At 36.2% G+C, this 24,168-nt stretch overlaps 2 protein-coding genes across 2 annotated transcripts in view; one reads left to right on the top strand and one right to left on the bottom strand.

Moving 5' to 3' along the window:
• CPXM2 (carboxypeptidase X, M14 family member 2) overlaps positions 1–24,168 on the top strand; it is a 261,915-nt gene that overhangs the window by 184,418 nt on the left and 53,329 nt on the right. The window lies entirely within an intron of this gene.
• Positions 21,314–21,765, bottom strand: LOC138168688 (small ribosomal subunit protein eS12-like). Its single transcript, XM_069097581.1, has one exon. It carries the CDS (start codon positions 21,740–21,742, stop codon positions 21,353–21,355), a length of 390 nt encoding a protein of 129 aa, XP_068953682.1. The 5' UTR covers positions 21,743–21,765; the 3' UTR covers positions 21,314–21,352.

The following is a 24,168-nucleotide window of genomic DNA, read 5'->3' as shown; positions in this document are numbered from 1 at the left end:
TCTTTCTTTCTTTCTTTCTTTCTTTCTTTCTTTCTTTCTTTCTTTCTCTTGCTTTTTGGAGGAGGGAAGATAGGGTAGTTGGGGTTGTGACTTGCCCAAGGTCACACGGCTAGTTTTTGTGTGTGAGTTCAGTGCCTGAGGCCGGATTTGAACTCAGATCCTCCTGACTCCAGGGCTTGTGCTCTATTTACTATGCCAACTGGTCTCCCTACTCTGGGTGACCTTTTAAGTACATTGTAAAGGGAAAGTAGCATGAGGACTAAATGGTGTTTAATTTGTCTTTTGATTCTAAGATCCTGTGATTCTAAGTAGAAAGATTGATATGTGCACACAGAGAATGGCAGACATAGCATGATCTCATTAAACCTGGTTAGTTGTCATATGGACCACATATATTTGAGGGCTGAAGTCTGTGTTGAATAAAGGAGTGAATAGCCAGAAAGAGTCAAATGTGCATCACACTGGAACACTGGGACTGAGTAGCAGAGGACAGTTAGACATATTTGCAAAGGTGTTTGGATTGTGCCTTTGACCCAAACTCAATGACATGAACAAATCCAGGTTTATCTCTAACAATCTCATTTCCCTTCAGAGACCAAAAAATTTCCAGACTCATATCCACACAGACTTAAGTGTGGGATGTGCCAAAGAAATATTTCTTCCTGTCTTGTTCTTCAGAAATCAAGATAATTTGTTTGGACTTGAAGTATGTGAATCATTTTGGTGCTCAAAATCTTCGGTGTATTTCTGCTGCATGACTCATTTTTCAGTTTTATCAAGCAATTGTGTACTGAGTCACAGTTTTAGTTCATCAGAGATTTCATAGCCTATTTTCTTAGCATAAGATTAGACAGTTATAAACTCAATTGACACAATTAATGTCAAGAATAATAAATCTAAATGAATTTAAACAATTAATTGCACATCGATAGGTGAAGTTAAAAGTATCCTTAAAAAGTAGTTTCAGGTTTTCTTTTCTCATTTAAGAATACCCTACAGGATTGTGTTTCCAGATGCAATAAAATCCTTTGTCTCATAGAGTGTTGGAGCTAGGAGAATCTTAAGAAATCACAAGTCTAATACCTCTTCCACAAACTTGGAATATTTAGAAAGCTATCGCTTTCCCCAAACCTTTCTCTTCTCCAGAATAAACATTCTTACTTCCTTCAGCATTCTTTTATGTGACATGAATCCAAGGCCTTTTACCATTCTGTTTACCTTCACTGGGCATGCCATCCAGCTTACCTATGTTCTCTTCAAGCTATGGTTTCCAGAATTGAAAAGAATACTCCATGTGTGGTTTTTAGACATGGAAGCTAAGCCTCTATTGCAGACCTAAGATCACATTAGCATTTTGTGGGCTATCATATCTCACTGTTGGTATTCATTGGACTTACTAAAACCCCCAGATCCTTTTCAGACAAACTACCATCTGAAAATACCTCTTTGTTGTTTTATTTTTGGAACCCCAGTGTGAGAAACTACATTTATAACCACTGAAATTTGCCTTATTAAATTTTGTTCTGTGCTCTTGCCTGTAAAAATCTTTTGGGTTCCTGATTTTTCAATTCAATGTATTTTCTCTTCCAATTTTGTGTCATCTGAAAATTTTGAGATCATACCATCTGTGCCTTTATTCAAGTCATCAATAAAAATCCTAACCATCATAGGGCAATGCCCAGTTCCTTGAAGATTCTTCTTCAAGCTAACAATGAACCGTCAATGACTCCCCTTCCAATCTGGAATCCATCCAACTGAATGATCATTTTTTCAGTGTCTTTCCTTACCACCAGATAGTAAGAAATACTATGAAATGCTTCAATGAGTCCTAGTTAAATTAAATCTACATGATTTTCCTACTCTTTAGGAACTAATTTCATTTCCTGTCCAACAAAAAGATTTAAAAAGGAAAAAAAAAAGATAAGTGTAGCATGATCTGACCTTCATAAAGCCAGTAATGTCTGACTTTCTAATTATTACTTCCTCTTCTTAATGTTCACTAACCCTTCTTTAATTATCCATTCTAGACTTTTCCCAGGAATTGAAGTTTATTCACAGAAGTAGAATTTTCAGACTTAATTATATTCCCTTTTTTGAAAATCAGGACATAGTTTTCCCTTCTCTGTTTTTGGGGTGCTCTCCCCAATCTTCATGACCTTTCCTCTGTCACTAACACTGGCTCATCAGCCTTGTATACCAAGAACCCAAGGATGGAGTTCATTTGTGTCAGGTGATTTGAATTTAACGAGGACAATTAGATAACTCTCTTATTATGTTCTTTCTTATCTTGCAGAACAACTGATGGTTAACCATTTTTGTTTTTAATTTCCAGAGTAAGTCATTCATTTTGGCAGAGAAAACAAAATGGAAATAATAATTAGGCAGTCAGCCTTCTCTTTCTTGTCATTTTGCATAATCTGCCTCCACACCAAGTCTGATCCCTTTTTTGATCCTCTTATTTGATCCCCTTCTTTACCTCAGCATCTACAAAACAAAACAAAGCAAAATACAACAAACAAAAACAGGAACTTTTTTGCTGTCCTTACCCTCCTCCACAAGCCTTATGTCATTCTGAGTTCGAGAGTTCTTGGTACTGTACATATAGGATCGCACCATATTCTGATATTCTTCTCCTGCTATGTGCTTTTGCTTCCTTCTTTGGTACATAACTAATAAAATTCCAGGTTGGGTTGTGAATTCTCTGTGTAACCCTATTAGTCTCTTCAGATAATTCCTGTTTGTTTCTTTTTACCTCTCCTTTTGCAAATTCAGAACTTAATTCTTGAGAGTTTCCTATCATTCCTGGGATAACATCTCCTATAGAATTTTGAGTCTATAACATCCCACATAGCTTTGCTGCTGATCTCTCTGAAATTTCCCTTCTCCCAATCTATCTATGGTGAATATTACACTATACTGAGCGTCACTCTTCTTTTCTATCACAGTATCGAGGAGAGTATAATCTTTTTCCTTTCAATGGGATGACAACAACAAAAACAATACTAGAACTATTAGGAGAACTGTAATATATGTTACTATATACATAACATATATAATATATAATCAAATATATTACATACAGGTGTATATATATATATTATATATAGCACTATCAGGATGTCTATAATGTCAGTATATGTTTTATATAAATATAATTATATATTATAGATATCCTAATAGAATTATGACATCAATTATACTAATAATATTTTCTTCACTCATGTTTGACTAATAATATTATTTTATATATAAAACTATATTATAACTGTACTAATATTATTATCATAGTTGCCTACTATAGCATAGCATAGTATTTTTAAACGTTGCAAAATGTTGCACACATTACACATGTCTCATTTGATACAATATTGTGGGGTATGTGTATTATTATCCCTATTTTGTAGATAAGTAAAAAGAGAGGGAGATAATGTAAGTTTCCCAAGGTCACTCAGTTAATAAATGTCTCAGGAAGGATTTGAACCCAGGTTCTTCTGATTCCGTTGCTCTTACTGACTGTGCCCCTGAGCTGCTTCTAATGATGATGCTTTCACCATTTCAGCACTGGCAACCAATTCCTCCATATAAGTGAAGATCAGATCCAATATAGGATTTCTTCTTGTTATTCTTCTACCTTTTGAAGGATAACATTTACATTATGACAAATCAAGAAGTTATTAGCTGCTCTCTTTCTGGCAGCAAGAGAACATAAGGAAATGTTTAGATAAATGAAACCTTTTAATGTTATTATGTGCCTCTTGGGCCAGGTTTCAGATCTGTTTCCAACTACATTGATCTTTATCTAAATGCTCATCTTGTAGCTTCCTCCCGTGAATATATATTCTTTATTTTTAAATTTTATTTTTAATTTATGGAATAAAGTAAGCATTTCCAATAATATAGTACAATAAAAAAGACAATTGCACATGAAATTTCAGATCTACTATGCATGACTTGATATTCTTTCAAATATATAATGAAATTATCGTGCAAAAGTCTTTTTTTCTTCACTTTCCCTTTCCTTCACCCTAGAGGTGGCTACCATTAAACACAAATAGGTATAGATAGATACTGTGTTTCCCCGATAATAAGACCTATCCCAAAAATAAGCCCTCCCCTTACTGTGTAAGATTCCTCTAAAATAAGCCCTCCCCGAAAATAAGCCCTATTGAGATTGCTACTGTAGTGAAGGTGATCCCCTGTGCTACACGCTACATTACGGTACTCTCTGTATGCACCGTGTCCCCTCCCCCCCTGCCCCAGGTGAAACGCACGCCGCGCTCCGAGCTGCATCCAATCAGAGCTGCAGCAGTGAGCGCGTCATCCTGTTCTTCCCCAGTGATTTGCTTGCTGGCGCCATTGTGAGCAGTGCCGTGGAGGAGAGCTGAGGCAGGACAACATAAGCCCTCCCCTGAGAATAAGCCCTCTGGTGTTTTTCTTTCCAAAAAAAAAAAATAATAAGACAGTGTCTTATTATCAGGGAAGCACGGTAGATATAGATATGTATATTACATATGTATATATATATATATACAGACACACATTATATATGTGTATATGCATATATATATGTAAAATTATTCTATGCATACTTTTATTTATCAGTTCTTTCTCTGGATGCAGGTAGCATCTTTCTACATATGTCCTTTGTAGTTAAATTGGGAATTTATAATAGTCAAAATAACTTATTCACTCAAAGTTGTTCTTACAACAATATTGCTGTTACTTTATACAATGTTCCCTTAGTTCTGCTCATTTTGCTCTTCATTATTTTATACAGCTCTTTTCATGTTTTTTTTTTCTAAAAAATCATTGAGCTTATAATTTCTTAGAATACAGTAGTATTCCATCACATTCATATACCACAACTTGTTTAGGTGTTCCCCAGTTGATGGGTTTCCCTGCAATTTCCAATTCCTTGCCACCACAAAGAAAGCTGCTATAAACATTTTAGAACATATAGGTTATTTTCGTTTTCCCAAATTATCTTCAGAAATAGACTAAGTAGTGATATTGTTGGGTCAGAGAGAATAGGCAGTTTAATAATGTTTTAGGCATAATTCCAGATTGTTCTTCAAAATGTTTGGATCAGTATACAATTCCACTGACAATTAATTAATGTCCCAATTTTTCCACATCTCCAGCATTTGTCATTTTACTCTTCTAGCATTTTAACTTATCTGGTAGGTATAAAATAATATCTCAAAGTTGTTTTAATTTGCATTTATCTAATCAATAATGATTTAGAACATTTTTTCATATGACTTTTTTGTATGGCTATAAATTGTTTTGATTTCTTCATCAGGAAAATTACCTGTTCATATATTTGACCATTTATCAATTGGGAATGGTTTGTATTCTTATAGATTTAACAAAGTTCTATATACATTTTAGATATGAGAGCTTTATCTGGTAAACTGTCTATAGAAATTTCCCCCCAATTTCTTGCTTTCCTTCTAATCTTGGCTACATTTGTTTTATTTGTACAAAACCTTTTTAATTTAACATAATTAAAATTATCTGCTCTCTATCTCTTGTTTATTCATAAATTGGTCACCTGTCAATAAGTCTGATAAGCAACATATTCCATGTTCTTCAATTTTTCTTGTAGAATCTCTTTATTTTGAGGTCACGTACCTATTTTGACCTTATCTTGGTAAATGTTGTAAAATATTGGTCTATGTTCAGTTTCTTCCACACTGCTTTTCAGTTTTCCGAACAATTTTTACCAAATAATTAATTTTTATCCCCCAAAATTAAGTCTTTGCACTTGTCAAATACAAGATTATTATGTTTATTTGCTGCTATAAATTGTATGTTTACTCTATTTCATTGATCTACATTTCCATTTCTTAGTCAATACCAGATAGTTTCGATAATTACTGCTGTATAATATAGTTGAAGGATCTGGCACTGCTAAACCTCCTTCCTTTATATTTTTAAAAATATTTAAATATTTAAAAATATTTCCATTGATATTCTTGATTTTTTTCTTCAAAAATATTTTATTTTTTACATTTACATTCAAAATTATAATTACTATTTGTGAATATCACTCATCTTATTTTTACTCACTCTTTTCCTTCTTAGGCCCTTTTTTCACCCTATCCCTCTTACCCTATTTTTCCCATTACCCTCATTCCTTAGCCACCCCTCTAAAAGTTCTTCCCATATATATTCACCCCTCCCTTCTAATCTTAATCGATATGCTCTTCTAAAATTTCCTTCCAGACCTTATCCCCAGTTACATCACCTCTCTAGAAGTTCAGAAGACTTCTTTTGAAATTTTTATATATTTTAAAATTTTATGTTTATTTTTAGTTTACATCATTCATTTGCACAAGATTTTCAGTTATAAATTTTCTCACTGTCTTTCCCCTACCCACCATCCAAAAACAGCGATCCCACTGTATACCCCTTCCCCCAATCTGTTCTCTCCTATATCGTCCCCCATACCCCTGCAACTTTCCGGTAGGGCAAGATGGATCTCCATACTTCAGTGCCTGTATATCTTATTTCCACTTGCATGGAAAAAAAAAATATTAGTATATATTTTAAACATTTGATTTTACAACTTTGAATTCCAGATTCTTTCCCTTCCTCCCTCATCACCCACCTTTACTGGGAAGATAAGCAATTCAATATAGGTTGTGCATGTGTAGTTATGCAAAACATTTCTATTGTGGATATATTGTGAAAGACTGACTATATTTCCCTCCATCCTATCCCATCCCCCACTTATTCTGTTCTCTACTTTCACCCTGTCCCCTTTGAAAAGTGTGTGCTTCTAACTACCCTCCTATCCAACCTGCCCTCCCCTCCATTATTCCTCCTCTCATCCCCTTCCCCGACTCTCCTATTTAGTGTATATGTCATTCCCTCCTTAAGCCAAATTCAATGAGAGTAAGGTTGACCTATTCTCTTTTGCCTTCCTTTTCTTCCCCTCCATTGTAACGGTTATCACTTGCCTCCTCTATATGAGATAATTTACCTGATTCTGTCTCTCCCTATCTTCTCTCACTATATTTCTTTCTCACCTCTCAATTTCACCTTTTACATATCAACCCTTCCTATTCAATCGATCCTGTGCACTCTGTCTATGTATACCTGTACACATATATACACACATTCACATATATATTCATATTACATATACCCTCCTATATAGACATACACACACATAAACACACACACTCACAAACATTTATATTCCCTTCAACTATCTTCATACTGAAAAAGCTTCATAAGTTAAAATTATCATTTTTTCAGGTAGGTATGTAAATAGTCCAACTTTGATAAGTTCCTCATGATTTCTTTTCCCTCTTTACTTTCTTATGCTTTCCTTGCTTCTTGTATTTGAATGTCAAATTTGCTATTCAACTGTTTTTTTTTTCATCAAGAATGATTGAATGTCCTCTGTTTCATTGAATGACCATATTTTAGATCTTGTGTTATCCTGATTGTGTTTCCACAATATTCAAATTGTTTCTTGGCTGCTTGTAATATTTTCTCCTTGATCTAGGAACTCAGGAACCTGGCTATAATATTCCTAGGAGTTTTCTTTTTGGTATCTTTTTGTGATTGGTGGATTCTTTCAACCTCTTTTTTGCCCTCTGGTTCTAAAACATCAGGGCAATTTTCCTTGAGAATTTCTTGAAAGATGATTTCTAGGTTCTTTTCTTTTATCTTGGCTTTCAGGTAGTCCAATAATTTTTAAATTATCTCTCCTGGATATATTTTCCAGATCAGTGGTTTTTGCAATGAGACATTTCACATTGCCTTCTATTTTTTCATTTATTTGGATCTGTTTAATAGTATCTTGATTTCTTATAAAGTCATTAGCTTCCATTTGCTCCAGTATAATTCTGGAGGGATTATTCTCTTCAGTCAGCTTTTGAAGGCATTCTTCTCCTCATTGGCTTTTTGGGCCTCTTTTGCCATTTGAGTTGTTTTTAAGGTGTTATTTTTTAAGGTTATTTATTTTTTAAGGTGTTATTTTCTTCAGTCAGGTTGTTTACAGTCTTTTCATGATTTTCTTGCATCATTCTCATTTCTCTTCCCAGTTTTTCCTCCACTTCTTTTATTTGATTTTCAAAATCCTTTCTAAGCTCCTCTATGGCCTGTAACCAGCTCGTATTTTTCTTGGAAGCTTTTGGTGCAGGAGTTCTGCCTTGGTTGTCTTCCTCCTGTTCCATGCTTTTATCCGTTTTGTCCTCCAAAAAGCAATCTAAAGTTGGATTGCTGTGCTTGCTTTGCTTCCTTTGCTTGCTCATGTTGCTGCTCAATTACTTGAGATTTGAGCTCTTTGCCACAGTATAACTCTGCTTCCAGAGGGGAGAGTTTTGTCCCCAATAGTTGGGGTTTTAGTAACTGCCAGAGCTATTAGGAGGGGGCTATTTCTTCAGCCCCCATGAACTCTGTCTCACTGGTCACACACCTCAGGACCACCACCCAAGTCCGTGATCCTTACCCAGGCAGGTTAAAGCAAGAGTGATTACCCTCTGAATGGTTGCTTGGTCCCCCTACCCTCTGCAGGCCAGGAGCTCTAAAGAGAGCACATGGAGGCAGCTGCAGGGCTGCCGCACCTCTACCACTTCTAGCTCTGGGGGCAGGGGCCAGATCTGCTCCTCTGTCACCCCTCCCTCCCCCCCCCACCAAGTTCCAACAGGGTTCTACACTGACTTCTGACTTTTTCTTCAGCATTTATGGGTTGATAATTCTGGAAACCACCACTGCTACTGGTGATCCACTCTCCCAAAGTCCACTGCAGTAGCTGATCAGAGCTGTCCTGAGGCTAAAACTGTGGGCTCACACGGGGCTGGGCTCAACTCCCAGTATGCTGGAGTGGATCCTTCCTGCTGGCCTTCCAGGATGCCTTGAGCAGGAGATTTGTTCTGTCTGTCACTTTGTGGACTCTTCAGATCTAAAGTTTGTTTAGAGTCATATTTTATAGGTATTTGAGGTGGCTATGGGGGGAGCTCACAGAGCCTTCCTGCTTCTATGCTGCCATCTTGGCTCCACTCAACAGCTCTCAGAAAACTTCTAAACCTCTTCAGATGTATGGTGTTTCTTCTTCATAATAGATGAGAGTTAAGTTCCAGTATTTCCACCCCCACCTGCTTCCTCTATATTAGATATTCTGTTCACACTTAGTTTTCATGAGATAATTTCTCCTTTTAACCTTTCCCTATCAAATTTTATTTTTTAGAATCACCACATGATACACAACTCAGCCCCAACCTTTCTTTTAAATTACCTTAGTAATGATAACAGTTTTAAGAATACTATTAATAATAATAATGACTAATAATTACTAATGTTAATGAGATTTTCATATAATATAAGTAAACCATTTCACCTTAATCAGTGCCTTATAATTAGTCTTTAATGATTTCCTTATATTTCTTCTGGATCTTTTATGTTAACTTTTCAATTTAGTTCTGATCTTTTTGTTAAAAATACCTACATGTCTTTCAGTTCACCAAATATCCATTTTTTTATTTATTCAGAATTATACTCATCTTTTCTGGACACACATACACACAGAATGTTACCTTACTCTCCTCCTCTTTTAACTGTCCTATTTCTTTTGATTTATTATATAGATCCAGAGCCATTTTCCACTTATGGGTTTTTTCCCTCCAAGTCTGAATGATAAACATGAGATCACATTTGCCCCTTTCCATTGGGACCTTCCTTGCTTGTTTACATGAACATTGAACATTTGTGCAGAATAGATATCTGAAGACATTCCTTCTGACTCCTTTCTTAGATATTCTCTCCTGTAAACTAAATATCTCAGCTTTTAGCCTTCTTTCATTGACTGATATATGTGTTTTTTTAGCTTATCTTTACATCTAGGTCATCATTTCTTAAATATACTTTGTATATCATTATAATACCAGATCAGTTAAAACTCCAAACAAAATCTCTCAAAACTTTCTAGAATCACAGTGATGGTCTCCACATCTTTCTAAGTTTTCTAGTACTACATGGAGAAATTATCTTAGCCTCTCACACTAAACAATTATACATTTACTAATTAATACAAATCAGGTAAAGCCAATATTCACCTTACTGAAGCTAGCATTTTTTTCTGAGCTGTGCATTTCTAGGATCTAGAGGTAGCTGGAGCCAGGATTTTAGGTATTTCTCTACATCATGTGCCATTTCCAGAAAAGAGCAACTTTGAGAAGTGCTTTTGTTCCCATCTTCTTATGATAGAAAGGGCCTCCCACCACAAATGTATGAGAGGTACTAGTGAAAAAAAATGTTGTTTAGGAATAAAAATGTGGTTTTCACAGAAATACTATAGTGTCTAATATAGAAAAAAAAACAGTATTTCATGTGGAGTGATTCTTACATACTTATAAAGAGAAACTTCTAATGTGACTCGTGCCAATATTCCAAGGCCTTTATAAATAATTGCAATTTTAATTGTGAATGTAACATATTCTTTGTCTAAACAGAAGGCTTGAAATTGTGGTTTGTGGCTTATTCAGAGGCATATTTTTCTTTAGGTAAATCAGCTTGCCAAATATGTGAAGAGATACATGTATAATAGCGCATATATACACAGCTATGCATATCAACATATTCATACACATATGCATATATTTATACACACATAGATATATGAAGAGTCTATTACTGCATCAGTATAGTAATCACTTTCCATCAATGTAAGCTGCCTCTTGCCCATAACTTGTAAGTTCCATGGAGTTGCATTAGATGCATAGGGGTTAAATGATTTTCCCAGTGTCACACAGAACGATGAAAGGAAAATGTAAAAAAAAACTCAGAATTTAAATCAAATATAGGCATATGTTTGACCAAATGATAATATTTATTAAGAACTTTTATATGTTCAAAGTAAGTCGTTAAAAAAATTCTGTGAGGTGGAATCAAGATGTTAGAATAAAAGCAGGAACTTGCTTGAGCTCTTCCCTTCAAACTCCTTCAAATACTTGTAAAAAATGACTCTAAATAAATTTTAAAGCTACAGAACTCACAAAATCATAGGAGGAAACACATCTCCAGCTGAAGACAGTCTCAAAGGCTGACATGAAGGGTCTATTGCACCAGGTTGAATGTGAAGCACAGTCCCGTGTGGGCTGCACTGACACAGATGAGGCCAGAGCAGTCCTCAGAGGAATGAATCACTGGAAGCTGTGGTGGTTTCCAGACTTCTCAATCCACAAATCCCAAAGACAAAGTAAAATGTCAGTGGGGAAACTCTGTTGGACCTGGGTGAGAGAAGAGCTCTGTCCAATCCCAGCCCTGGGGTGGAAGTGGTGGCAGCTGCTTCCAGATCTCTAGGCCCACAAATGGTGGGGGGATCAAGTGGCTTATCAAAAGGCAATTGCTCTTGGTTTTCCCTGCTAAGATCTAGGTTTCATTCTTGGGTGACTGTTCTGAGATGAAGAGGAGTGCTGGTGTGACAGAAATTGTGGAGCCTGTGGAGAAGGACCCCCCCCCCCAGTTCTGAGGCAGAAAAGAGTGCCTGTGGTCACTTACAGATGAGAGAACAGACAATGGGAGGAATAAACACTTCTCATTTGGTCATATCATCTTAGAAGAATTGAAAATTCACAGGTGCTGCACAAAACCCCAGAAATTTAGGACAGAGCACTCTCCACTCTGGAAGCAGAGTCCTACCTAAACAAAGATCTAAAAAGTCAAGTAACTGGCTGGGAAAATGAGCAAAGAGAGGGAATATACAGACTATATAATCTTTCTTTGTAACAAAGAAGAACAAATCATAGAACCAGAAGAAGACAAAAAAAGCCCAAAAGCCTACACCAAAAGCCTCCAAGAAAAATATGAATTGGTCATAAGTCATGGAGGATCTCAAAAAGGATTTTGAAAATCAAGTAAGAGAAGTAGAGGAAAGATTGGGAAGAGAAATGATAGTGATGCAAGAAAATAATGAAAAAAGTCAACAGCTTGCTAAAAGAGATCCCCAAGATACTGAAGAAAAATCACCTTAAAAATAGACTAACAGGGCAGAGCCAAGATGACCAGGCAAAAGCAGGAACTTCCTTAAGCTCCTGCACCAACCAAATCTTATATCTGTAAAACACAATGACTCTAAACAAATTTTAGAGCCACATAACATGCAAACTGACAGAGAGAAACAAATCTTCTGAAGGCAGCCTGGAAGGCCGACACGAAGGGTCTATCACACCAGCTTAGGAGCAAAGCACAGTCCTGCGTGAACTGTACGGGCTCAGACCCAGAGTGGCCCCAACCAGTGACATAGCCAGGCCAGAGAAGACTTCAGGAGAGTGAATCAACAGCTGCTGTGATGGTTTCCAGAATTATCAAGCCATAAATGCCAAAGAGAAAGTAAAATGTCAGTGAGGAACCCTGTTGATCCTGGCTGAGAGAAGACCATGGTCCAGCCCCCATCCCCAGGATGAGAGGTGTGAGTATCACAGTGGTTGCAACTGCTGCTGTGTGGCTGCCTCCAGAGCTTCTGGCCTGCAGATTGTAGGGAGACCAAGCAACTATCTAGAGGGTAATCACTCTTTCTTTGAACAACTTGATTCTGGTTGCAGTCTTGGTGAGTGGTCCTGGGGTGAGGAATGCTACTGTTCCAGAGCTTGTGGTGGCTGTAGAGAGAGTGTCTTCCTCATAGCTCTGACAACAGTTCTGGCAACAACTGTAAAAACCCCAGCAATTTGGGGCATGGCTCTCTCTACTCTAGAAGTAGAGTTCTACCATGGCAAAGAGCTCAAAAGTCAAGTAATTGGCTGGGAAGATGAGCAGAGTAAGAACAATCAGATCATAGAATCTTGTTTTGGGAACAAAGAGAATCAAAATATAGAACGAGACAAAGACAACGAAGTCAAAATTCCTGCATCAAAAGCTTCCAAGAAAAATATGAGCTGGTTACAGGTGATGGAGGAACTAAAGAAGGATTTTGAAAATCAAGTATGAGAAGTGGAGGAAAAGTTGAGAAGAGAAATGAGAGTGATGGAAAAAAAATCATGAAAAGTGAGTTAACAGCCTGACTGAAGAAAATAACACCTTAAAAAAATAGACTAACTTAGATGGCAAAAGAGGCCCAAAAAGCCAACGAGGAGAAGAATGCCTTAAACACCTGAATTGGCCAGATGGAAAAGGAATTTCAAAAACTCAATGAAAAGAAGAATTCCTTCAAAATTAGATTGGAGCAAATGAAAGTTAATGACTTTATGAGAAATCAAGATACTATTAAACAGAACCAAATAAATGAAAAAAATAGAAGGCAATATGAAATATCTCAATGGAAAAACCACTGACCTGGAAAATATATCCAGGAAAGATAATTTTAAAATTATTGGACTACCTGAAAGCCATGATCAAAAAAAGAGCCTTAAAATCATCCTTCAAGTAATTCTCAAGGAAAATTTCCATGATATTCTAGAAGCAGATGGCAAAATAGAAATTCAAAGAATTCACTAATTGCCTATTTGAAAAGGATTCCAGAAAGAAAACTCTTAGGAATATCTTAGCCAAATTCCAGAGTTCCCAGGCCAAGGAGGAAATATTACAAGCAGTTAGGAAGAAACAATTTGAGTATTGTGGAAAGACAATCAATATAACACAGGATATGGCAGCTTCTTCATTTGAGGGATCAAAGGTCTTGGAATATGATATTCCGGAGGTCAAAATAGCTGGGATTAAAACCAAAAATCACCTACCCAGCAAAACTGAGTATAATGCTTCAGGAGAAAATATGGTAATTCAATGAAATAGAGCACTTTCAAGCATTCTTGATGAAAAAAACACAGTTAAACAGAAAATTTGACTTTCAAATACAAGAAGCAAGAGAAGCATTAGAAGGTAAACAGGGAAAAATCATAAGGAAATTATCAAGTTGAACTATTTACATTCCTACATGGAAAAATGATTGTTGTAACTCATGAGACTTCTCAGTATGAGGATAGTTAAAGGGAATATATATGTATGGAGATATATATATATGTATATATGTGTGTATGTATATACACATTCATATATATGTAGGTATAAGAGAGTGTGTGTGTCTATGTGTGTACATATATATGTAGAAGGAGGGCACAGGATTAGCTGAATAGGAAGGGATGATATAAAAAAAATAAAATTAAGATGTGAGAGAGGAATATATTGGGAGAAGGAGAAAGGGAGAAACAGAATAGGGTAAATTATCTCATATAAAAGAGACAAGAGAAAACTGTTACAATGGAGGTGAAGAGGAGGAAGGTGAAAGTGTATGTGTCAGCCTTACTCTCATTGAAGTTGACCTAAGGAGGGAATAACATATACACTCAATTGTATATCTTACCCTATAGGAAAGTAGGGAGAAAGGGGAGAATAGCAGGGATGCTAGAAGGGAGCGCAGATTGGGGGAGAGGGTAGTTAAAAGCAAACAATTTTGGAAAGGGACAGTGTCAAAGGAGAAAATAGAATAAGAGGGGAGCAGGATAGGATGGAGGGAAACATAGTTAGTCTTTCATAATATAACTACTATGGAAATGTTTTGCCTAACTACATTGTGTGCAAACTATATTGAATTGCTTGACTTCCCAGTGGGTGTGGGTGAGGAGGGAAGAAGGGTAAGAATCTGGAAATCAAAGTATTAAAAACAAATGTTAAAAAAATTGATTTCTACTTTCAACTGGGAAATAAGATATACAGGCACTGGGGTGTAGAAATCCATCTTGCCCTACTAGAAAGTTAGGGGGGAATAGGGGAGGGTATAAGAGAGAAGAGATTGGAGGAGGGGATATTCAGTAGGCTTACTAACTTGCCATAGGGGTAGGGGAAAGAATGTGGAGAAAATTTGTAACTCAAAATCTTGTGGAAATGAATATTTAACACTAATAATAAATAAATGAATTGGAAAAAAATATTTTTTTAAAAATAAACTAACTCAAATGGCAAAAGAGGCTCAAAATGCCAACGAGGGGAAGAATGCCTTAAAAAGCTGAATTTGCCTGATGGAAAAGGAATCTCAAAGTATCACTGAAGAGAATAATTCCTTCAGAATGAGACTGGAGCAAATGGAAGCTAGTGACTTTATGAGAAATCAAGATACTATTAAACAGATCTAAACAAATGAAAAAATAAAAGGCAGTGTGAAATATCTCACTGGAAAAACCTCTGACCTGGAGAATAGGTCCAGGAGAGAGAATTTAAAAATTATTGGACTACCTGAAAGCTATTATCAAAAAAAGAACATAGAAATCATCCTTTAAGAAATTCTCAAGGAAAATTTCCCTGATGTCTTAGAACCAGAGAGCAAAACAGACGTTGAAAGAATCCACCAATCACAAAAAGATACCAAAAAGAAAACTCCTAGGAATATTATAGCCAGGTTCCTGAGTTCCTAGATCAAGGAGAAAATATTACAAGCAGCCAAGAAGAAACAATTTGAATATTGTGGAAACACAATCAGGATAACACAGGACCTGGCAACTTCTACATTGAGGGACTGTAGGACTTGGAATATGATATTCCAGAGGTCAAAGGAGCTGGGTTTAAAACCAAGAATCACCTACCCAGCAAAACTGAGTATCATGTTTCAGGGGAAAATATGGTCATTCAATGAAATAGAGGACTTTCAATCTTGATAAAAAAAAAACAGATTTGAATAGAAAATTTGACATTCAGATACAGGAAGCAAGAGAAACATGAGAAGGTAAACAAGGAAAAGAAATAATAAGGAACTTATCAAAGTCATACTATTTACATTCCTACATGTAAAAATGATAATTTTAACTTATTAAACTTTTCTCAGTATGAGAATAGTTGAGGGAAATCTAAATGCGTGTATATATACATATATATGTATAAATATATATATATATATATATGTCTGTATAAGAGGGTACATGGGCATACGAATACATATGTGAGTATGTGTATTTATGTGTACAGGTATACATAGATAGAGGGCACAGGATGGATTGAATAATAAGGGATGATAATTAAAAGGTGAAATTGAGAGGTGAGAGAGGAATATAATGAGAGGAAATGGGGTAAATAAACTCATATAGAAGAGGTAAGGGAAAACTGTTAAAATGGAGGGGAAGAACAGGAAGGCAAAAGAGAATGGGTCAACCTCACTCTCATTGAATTTGGCTTAAGGAGGGAATGACATACACACTAAATAGAGTATATCACCCTAAAGGAGAGTAGGGGGAAAGAGGATTAGAGGGGGGATGATGGAGGGGAGGGCAGGTTGGGGGGAGGTAAGTTAGAAGCACACACTTTTGAAAAGGGACATTGTCAAAGTAGAGAATTGAACAAATGGGGGGTGGCATAGGATGGAGGGAAATATAGTCAATCTTTCACAATATATCCACTATGGAAATGTTTTGTGTAGCTACACATGTACAATCTATATTGAATTGCTTATCTTCCCAATAAGGGTGGGTGATGAGAGAGGAAGGGAAAGAATCTGGAATTCAAAGTTTTAAAATCAAATGATATATATATATATATATATATAAACATATATATGTATATATAATTTTCATGCAACTGAGAAATAAGGTATACAGGCACTGGGGTATAGAGATCCATCTTGCCCTATGGGAAAGATAGGGGGAAAATGGGGGAGGATATAGGAGAGAGCTGATTGGGTGATGGGTCATACAGTGGGATTGCTGTTTTGGGGTGGTGAGTAGGGAAAAGATGGGAAGAAAATTTGGGATTCAAAATCTTGTGGAAATGAATGATGTAAACAAAAAATGAATATAAAATTTAATTAAAAAATTTTTAAAATAAACAAAAATTTAAAAAATTTTTTTAAAAGAAAAGAGTACAGACTGGAGGAAGGGTTAATTAGTATTCTTGCCATCTTGGGGTGGTGGTATGGGAGAGTTGGAGAGAAATTTTGAAACTCAAAGTCTTGTGGAAATGAATGTTGAAAACTAAAAATTAATAAATAAATTCTGGAAAAAAATTTTCAGTCCTGGCTTACATTTTTTTCATTTTTTCTAACAGGAGTCACATTTCCAATTGTGGTTATCCCTATTTTTATCTCCTTTCCTCTGGACCTGGATCATGAATAGGATTATAGTTTCCATAATTATGTTCTCTTAAGCATGTTAAACTGTGTCAGGGATATTTGATACTCTTAGTAATTTTCATTATTGCAGTCACCTAGGTCAGTTTCTAAGATAACTTTTCTAAATTACTTTTGTGTTAGCCAGTATTACACCATGGATTTGCAGTCAATAAGAGATATGTAATGTAGCTATGAATAGCTTGCCTGATTAATTTAATATTACCTAGGGCTGTCTTTCTCAGTTCAGTGTCTATTTTTCTATACAGGTTACTCCTTAACGTGCTTGCAATTTAAAGATATTTTTAATCGTCAAATTATTCCTCTATCATTTATTAAATGCCTCTCTTCCCAGAACAAACTTATGCTTCCTTTAATTTACTTGAGGTAAATATTTCATCCCAGTTGACTTCCAATTGTGACTCATTTCTGTGCTTAATAAATAAAAACAACCCTATTTCATAGGAACAATGTCTTAATGCTGTGTTTGATCAATCATGGATTTCACCACTGGACAGAAACTGTAACCAGTTAAGAATCTTAGAAGATATAAAACTGATCCAACCCCAAGTTAACTCCAAGCCTTCAGTACCTTGATCATATTTTTTAAAACTCCTATATTTTACTTTAACATGTATAATTCTATTCCCTTATACATTCTTATCCCAATTGGTTGTAGGATCATGCTAATTAAACTAATGACAAAATTTTGAATACTTGGGGTCCAGTTAATATCACTGTTTCATTGTCATATACCTCACCTTTCACTTCATCTTGGTGACCTTGTAGCACTGATTGTTAGGGAGGATGAGGGATGCTAGATACATCAAATAATTATAGATTTGGAAAGGACTTTAGAGGAGATCCGGTTCAGTCCTGGGGGCAATGAAACCCAAGAAATTGAAACAGTTTGCTGAAGATCACACAAATCTATTACCACAACTCCTTATCTGAATGGGAGAAAAAATTTAGTGCCCCATGAGTAATTATCTTTTTTTTCATATATGAAGAACATCACCTAACTTCCTGAAGCATATCAAGGGGCTTGCCATGCATTAAGCATGCTTCTGTTCCAAGACATTAGCTTCAGCTCTTTGGACTAAGGCCCTTTGGGAGACAGAAGTGACAAGGTTAGAGCTGAGCCAAAGCAATACATCTGGGCATTGGGTTTTCTAAGAACTCTATAAATCCACTTCTTAGATCATGTATTTGGATGAGCATTTTATGAGGCATCTGTACTTTGAAGAACTGATCTGATTGGAAGATACTCCATTAGTCATGATGTCATTGGCCAAGTGGCAAGGACTCATATCTCACTAAATTCAAGAATGTGAATAATAACTCCTAAATATTTTTGTAGAATGTCTGCGCCATATATAAGATCATTGCTATTAAGACACCTTACTGGACTGATATTACTGTATCTGACAAGTCTACATTACTCTTGCTGAAGCATAATTTATTATTCCATACATGTATCACATCATCCAGTGATGCTGATTTGCTTCCACATGGCATAGAGGCAACACTGGTTTCATAAAAGCCATAACTGCAGTGTCCCATTTTTAATTGTACAATTATATAGTTGTCATATAGTAATTTGCTTGATGTATATATACAAATATGTACAGTTACATACATATACATATAATATATGTGTGTATATCAATCTGCACAGATAGAATAATATAGATCTAGCTATCACCTAACTTTATCCCACCCAGCCACAAAGGCATTTTTTTTGAGCATTAGTTAGGCAATAGATTATATATGTTCACTAAGAAACAGCCTGTTTGTAAGTACTCATCACCCCAAGGATGACCATCAGATGATGAATTCTTTGACTATACCAATCCACAAAAAGTGGAAACATTATATAAAAAACATGGTGCTCATGTAAAGAGTTTTGACTTAAATATACATGCACTATATGTGTATATAGACCCTGATGTTTGGAAAGAATTAAAGGAAAAGGAATGGCATAGAATGAGAAGTATAGACAGTGTCATGGAAACAATAAACATGAATTTGGACAGACTTTGAGATGCTGAAGGGACCTGGGGTGATATGGTCCATTGGGGTCAAGAAGAGTCAGGCACAAATGAGAAACTGAACAACATACATACATACATGTATGTATATGTGTATATATCCATCTCTCTATGTCAACATCTCCATTTTTTGTATGCTTGCTGCTGAGCACAGTGCTTGCAATGACACTTGAATGTTTAATGATTGATCCTAACAAACATTAATTCACTCGTAAATAACAACAGTTTTGCCTTAGAACTTTGAGGGATTTTTTTTTTGAGGAATGATTTGAATAGCAGATCTACTTCTTAATGAAGCTTCTCAAGAAACTTTGGACCCCTCCCTTTTTATCTTGATAAATTTTATAACAAGCAGAAATGTTCAAAACAATTTCACTCTCCTTTGAGCTGTCTCAGAGGATCTAATCTTTCTAACTGATATTTAGCTGATACTTCTCAAAGTACTTGAGACTTCATTGGAAAACCATAAAAATATTACCAGGTCATTAACTGTAAAAACAAGCATGACGATTTATTTGAATGCCCAATTCTGTGCTATTGCCCTAATAAGTATTAACTAAAATAACCTGGAATGAATGGAGTAATGATATGATAAATCAAAAAGGAGAAAAAAAGGCAGGGATGATCTGTATTCAAATCATAGTTCTTTTCTACTACTAAATCTGAAGAGGTCATTTAATCCGAGATAATTTTACAGATGTAGAAACTGAAGCCCAGGGAGGTTTTAAACCCTTAATACCAGAATCTCAAAATCAAAAAGGTCTTCAGATGTCATCTAGACCAACTTGTCCCAGGACAACAATCCCATTAGAAATATTTTGAGCAAATGGCCATCCAGTATCTAGTATAAGACTTCCTATGAACAGGAACTTCCTTTCTTCCGTGCCAACTAGGTAGCAATTTTGAATACATCAAATTATTAGATTTTTTTTCCTTTTATGTCAGTCCAAATCTATCCCTTGGTAGTTTCTGCCTATTGCTTCTAACTGTGTAGGACAAGTTCAATTAATTTTCTACTGTACAAGTCTCCAAATATCCTCCCAAGACTAAAAGTTCTCAGGTCCTGCAGCCATTCAGCATATCCACACTCAGCCTCCAGTTCCTTCATAAGATAGTCATCAGGTTTTAGGCACAACACTAAGCACTCGAAATACAAAGAAAACTGAAAGTTAGTACTTTCCCTCAAGGAGCATGCATTTAAATGGGAAAGACAAAATGGAAATAGTATGTATTTATTTTTTAAGTGCATACACACATAATAGATGGAAAGTAATCGGAAAGGCGATATACTAACAGCTGTCGGGGTTCGAGGGAGGCACCAGGAAAACCTTCCTTCAGAATGGAGGCTTTGAACTGAATGTTGAATGAAGTCAGAGAAGCCAAGGAAAGTCAAAGATGATAGTGAGAGAATAGAGCATCCCAGGTTTGGGTGACAGTGAAGAAGCCTAACAATAGGAGACAGGGACTTGAGGTCGAGGAACTTCCAGTAGGTCAGGGTAGCTGGACCTTCAAAAGAAGCCATCTTGATCTCCTCCTTCTGATTGCCCTAGACCTTTTCTGCATCTCCTACTTTAATACAAATATGATCTGTCCAGAGCAGAAGTTTAGTGGTACTGTAACCTCCCTTACTTTGGATCTTGTATTTCTTTAACACATTCCAGGACCACATTATTTTTTCTTGGTGACTGAGTCACACCACTGACTCATTTTGAGCTTAGGGTACACTAAAACACTCAGGTTACCCACTGCTAACCCCCCACAGGAGCTATTTTTTATCTGTCCTATTCTTTTGCAGTTCTTTTTGTTTTTAATCCAATAATAAAACTTCACGTTTATTACCATCAAAATTAAATTCATAAGATTTGGTTCATTGTTCCTGGTGAGACATTTTGGGATCCCCTTTCTGCTATCCAACATGTTTGCTCTCCATGCTAGCTTTGTATCAGTGAAAGATTTTTTTATAAATATGCCCTCTATACCTTTATGCAAGTTATCAGTAAAATACCAAACTGTCTACAACCAAGTTCAGATTTTTGGGGTACTTCACTTTATACCTCAACTAAAGTCCTATATTCTGCAAAAAGTCTTTCCCAGCCCCCCCTTTATCTTAGTGCCTTCCCCCTGAGACTACCCTCAATTTATCATGTATATAACTATTTTGTAAATAGTTGCTTGCATATTGTTGCTCCCATTAGGCTATGAGCTTCTTGAGAGCAGAAGTTCTGGGTTTTTTTTTCAGACCAAGGCTTTTATTTATTCATTTCTTTCATTTAAAATATTCTTCGATGACATCTTTGGCCTGAGATTCCTTGCCATAGTCCTTAACAACAACACAACTGCAGCCAAACACTTTACGGGGCTTTCCCTCTCTATCAATTTTACAGAGGCCTACCCATTCACCCAGCTTCTTGTTGTCATCAATCTTTATCAAGTTGATTTGATGCTCAGCACATAGGGCCTCAACCAACTTTACATACATAGGTTCATCACAGTTGGAAGCAAGTATACAAAAATGGGCTTGGCATTTGTCCAAGGCTTTGGCAGCTTCACGAATTCCATGAGCTAGGCCATAGTGGATGAGTGCAGTCTTCAGCACTTCTTGTAGAGCGGTGTTAACATCTATTACACCTCCAGCAGCAATGTCTTCCTTGGCCATGGCAGTGGTTCATGGGTGATGCTAAATCTTGAAAGCACCCAGGAGCCTCTGCCTCCTGCTCGACTCAGTGGCAGCAGGGAAAGAGAGCAGAAGTTATGTTTTGTCATTCTTTGAGTCCCCAGGGCTTTGTACAGTACCTGGTATATATGCTTGTTGACTGACAGACCTCAAGTTGACATTGACTACCTTTGGATCGAGTTATTTAACCAGTTCTTAGTTAATCCAACTATACTTTATTTTTATTATTTTAAAGCAATCGGGGTTAAGTAATTTGCTCAAGGTGTTTCTGGGTGGGTGCTAAGTGTTGGAGCCCAGATTCGATCCCCAGGTCATCCTGACACTGGAGCCAGTGCTCTTACTCGCTGTGCTACCTGGCCGCCCCCTAGCTATGCTTTCATCTGACACATGTCTCTCCCACTTATTCTCAAGGGGATTATCAGAGACTTTGTCAAACTGTGTTGCTGTAATGAAGCTATAAGATGCCAAAAACAATCTCATGGAACATCAGTCAAGTTATCCTGTCAGAAGGGAAAGAACATTAAACAAGCATCACCTGTGCTTAATAAAGCTATGCCAGTTCTTAGTGATCAATCATCACTTAACCTTTCTTATAAACATTTCCTTTAATATTATGTTCCAAATTTTGGGAGGAATCAAAGTCAAGTTGACTGGTGTATAGATGGAAGACTTCTGATTCTATTTCATCTTTTTCCCCCTCTTTGGAGAACTTTCAAGAATCATTTCTTTCCTCTTGTATTTGAAGAGTTGTATGACAGTTAAGAACTGTCTTTTCAAGTATAGGGGGCAATTTGACCTTTATGTGTACACAAATTTTATATCTGGTGAAAATTTACCCAAGGTCACATGGCAAATTTCAGAGGCAATATTCCTTAGGCTACAAGTCTATTCTCTTTCTTCTGCCTTTCTTGGCATCCCACAATGCTGGTTCAGCCTCAAAGCATTATCTTATTCTCATTCTGGAAACCTTCACCCCAGAGCTAAAATAATGAAGTAAAAGGGAACAAGGTTTTTTTTTTCTTTCTTCTCATTGCTTTCAAAATTAATTATCTACAGGCTTCAGCAATCTCTTAAAGTTAGCATATTAACCTTTAAAGCTTTTCATATTCATATGAGACTGTACTAGGAATACTATTGAATTGTAATCTAATTTTGAAAAAAGCAGATCAAGTAATACAAAGGCCTTTAAGAATCAGAGAGAGGGAATCTTGAGGGGAAGAGAATTATTTAAAATATTTAATAAATACTTTTGTTTTCAATCCTCATTTGCTTTCTTGGACAGATGTTTGACCCCAGAGCATCTTTTTAAATATTTCAACCTTGAAGTTTTTGGTTCAGCTATAATAAGCAAATTGAATATATTTCTAAAAACAAGTATAAAATAGAAGCATTTTTTTTCAGGGAGAGAATATGCTGTGATACAATGAATCTCAAGTAATTCCCTTTCCCTCCCCTCCCCCCGCCATCTTTGTGACATCAGTTGCTTTGTCAACAAAATATTTTTGCCCAATTTTAGCTTCAGTTTAACACTCAGATTCTAATGGCAGCTCTGCCATTAACTTCCTGTAACATCATGGGCAAGTCATCACTCCTTTTTGAGGTTTGATCTCCTTTTCCTTAAAATGAGTATGTTGGCCATGCACGGTGACCTATCATACAAGCTATAGGGAGGCTGAGACTGGCAGATCTCTTAATCTCTGGTATTCAGAGCTACAGTGGGAAAATCTGATTGATCAAGTGTCCATCCCAAGTCTAACACCAATGGGGTGAACCCATGGAGCCATGAATCAGGCACCAGGTTTTCTAAGGAGACATGAACTAGCCCAACTCAGAAAAAGTGTAGGTCAAAATTCCCATGCCCAAGTGTAATGGAACTGTGCCTGTGAATAGCCCCTGTACTTCCAGACTGGGTGAGATAGGGAAAGCATAAATATAATATGATAATAAAATATAATATAATAATAAAAATAATGTAATAAAATAATATTTTGTTAATGACATAAAAAGGGTGTTGGACTGGGTGACTTGTTATGTTTCCTTCTAGCTCTGACTATAATTCTTAGTTAGATTTTGCTAGTATCTTATATTTTTTTTTTTGATAAGTAACAAGAAATCCCTTGTGAAAAGAATTATGTCATTCCTTCTTTGCTAGAGCAACTTCAGCTGTACTTACCAAAGTTACCATTAATTTGCTGGGAAAACAATTCAAATTCTCTATAATATGATTATCAGTGAAGGTCTTTGTTATGTGTGCTTATGTATGTGTATAAGCATATATATGCATACGTGTGTATAATGTGTATATGTGTGTGCATACACACATATGTTAGCTTGGAGAGCATGAGAGCCATTGTAATTTTGGGGGAGGGAGAGAGAGAGAGAGAGAGAGAGAGAGAGGGAGAGAGAGA

The sequence above is a fragment of the Petaurus breviceps genome, unplaced genomic scaffold, assembly GCF_028583685.1.
Source record: "Petaurus breviceps papuanus isolate PSGF00001 unplaced genomic scaffold, PetGlider_PUasm1.0 37, whole genome shotgun sequence".
NCBI lineage: Eukaryota > Metazoa > Chordata > Mammalia > Diprotodontia > Petauridae > Petaurus > Petaurus breviceps.
Note: the sequence above shows the minus strand (reverse complement) of the source record. Positions and strands in the feature narration are given on the sequence as shown.

Excerpts from the sequence above, each read along its gene's own strand:
- LOC138168688 (XM_069097581.1), bottom strand. The coding sequence starts at position 21,742 with ATGGCCAAGGAAGACATTGCTGCTGGAGGTGTAATAGATGTTAACACC.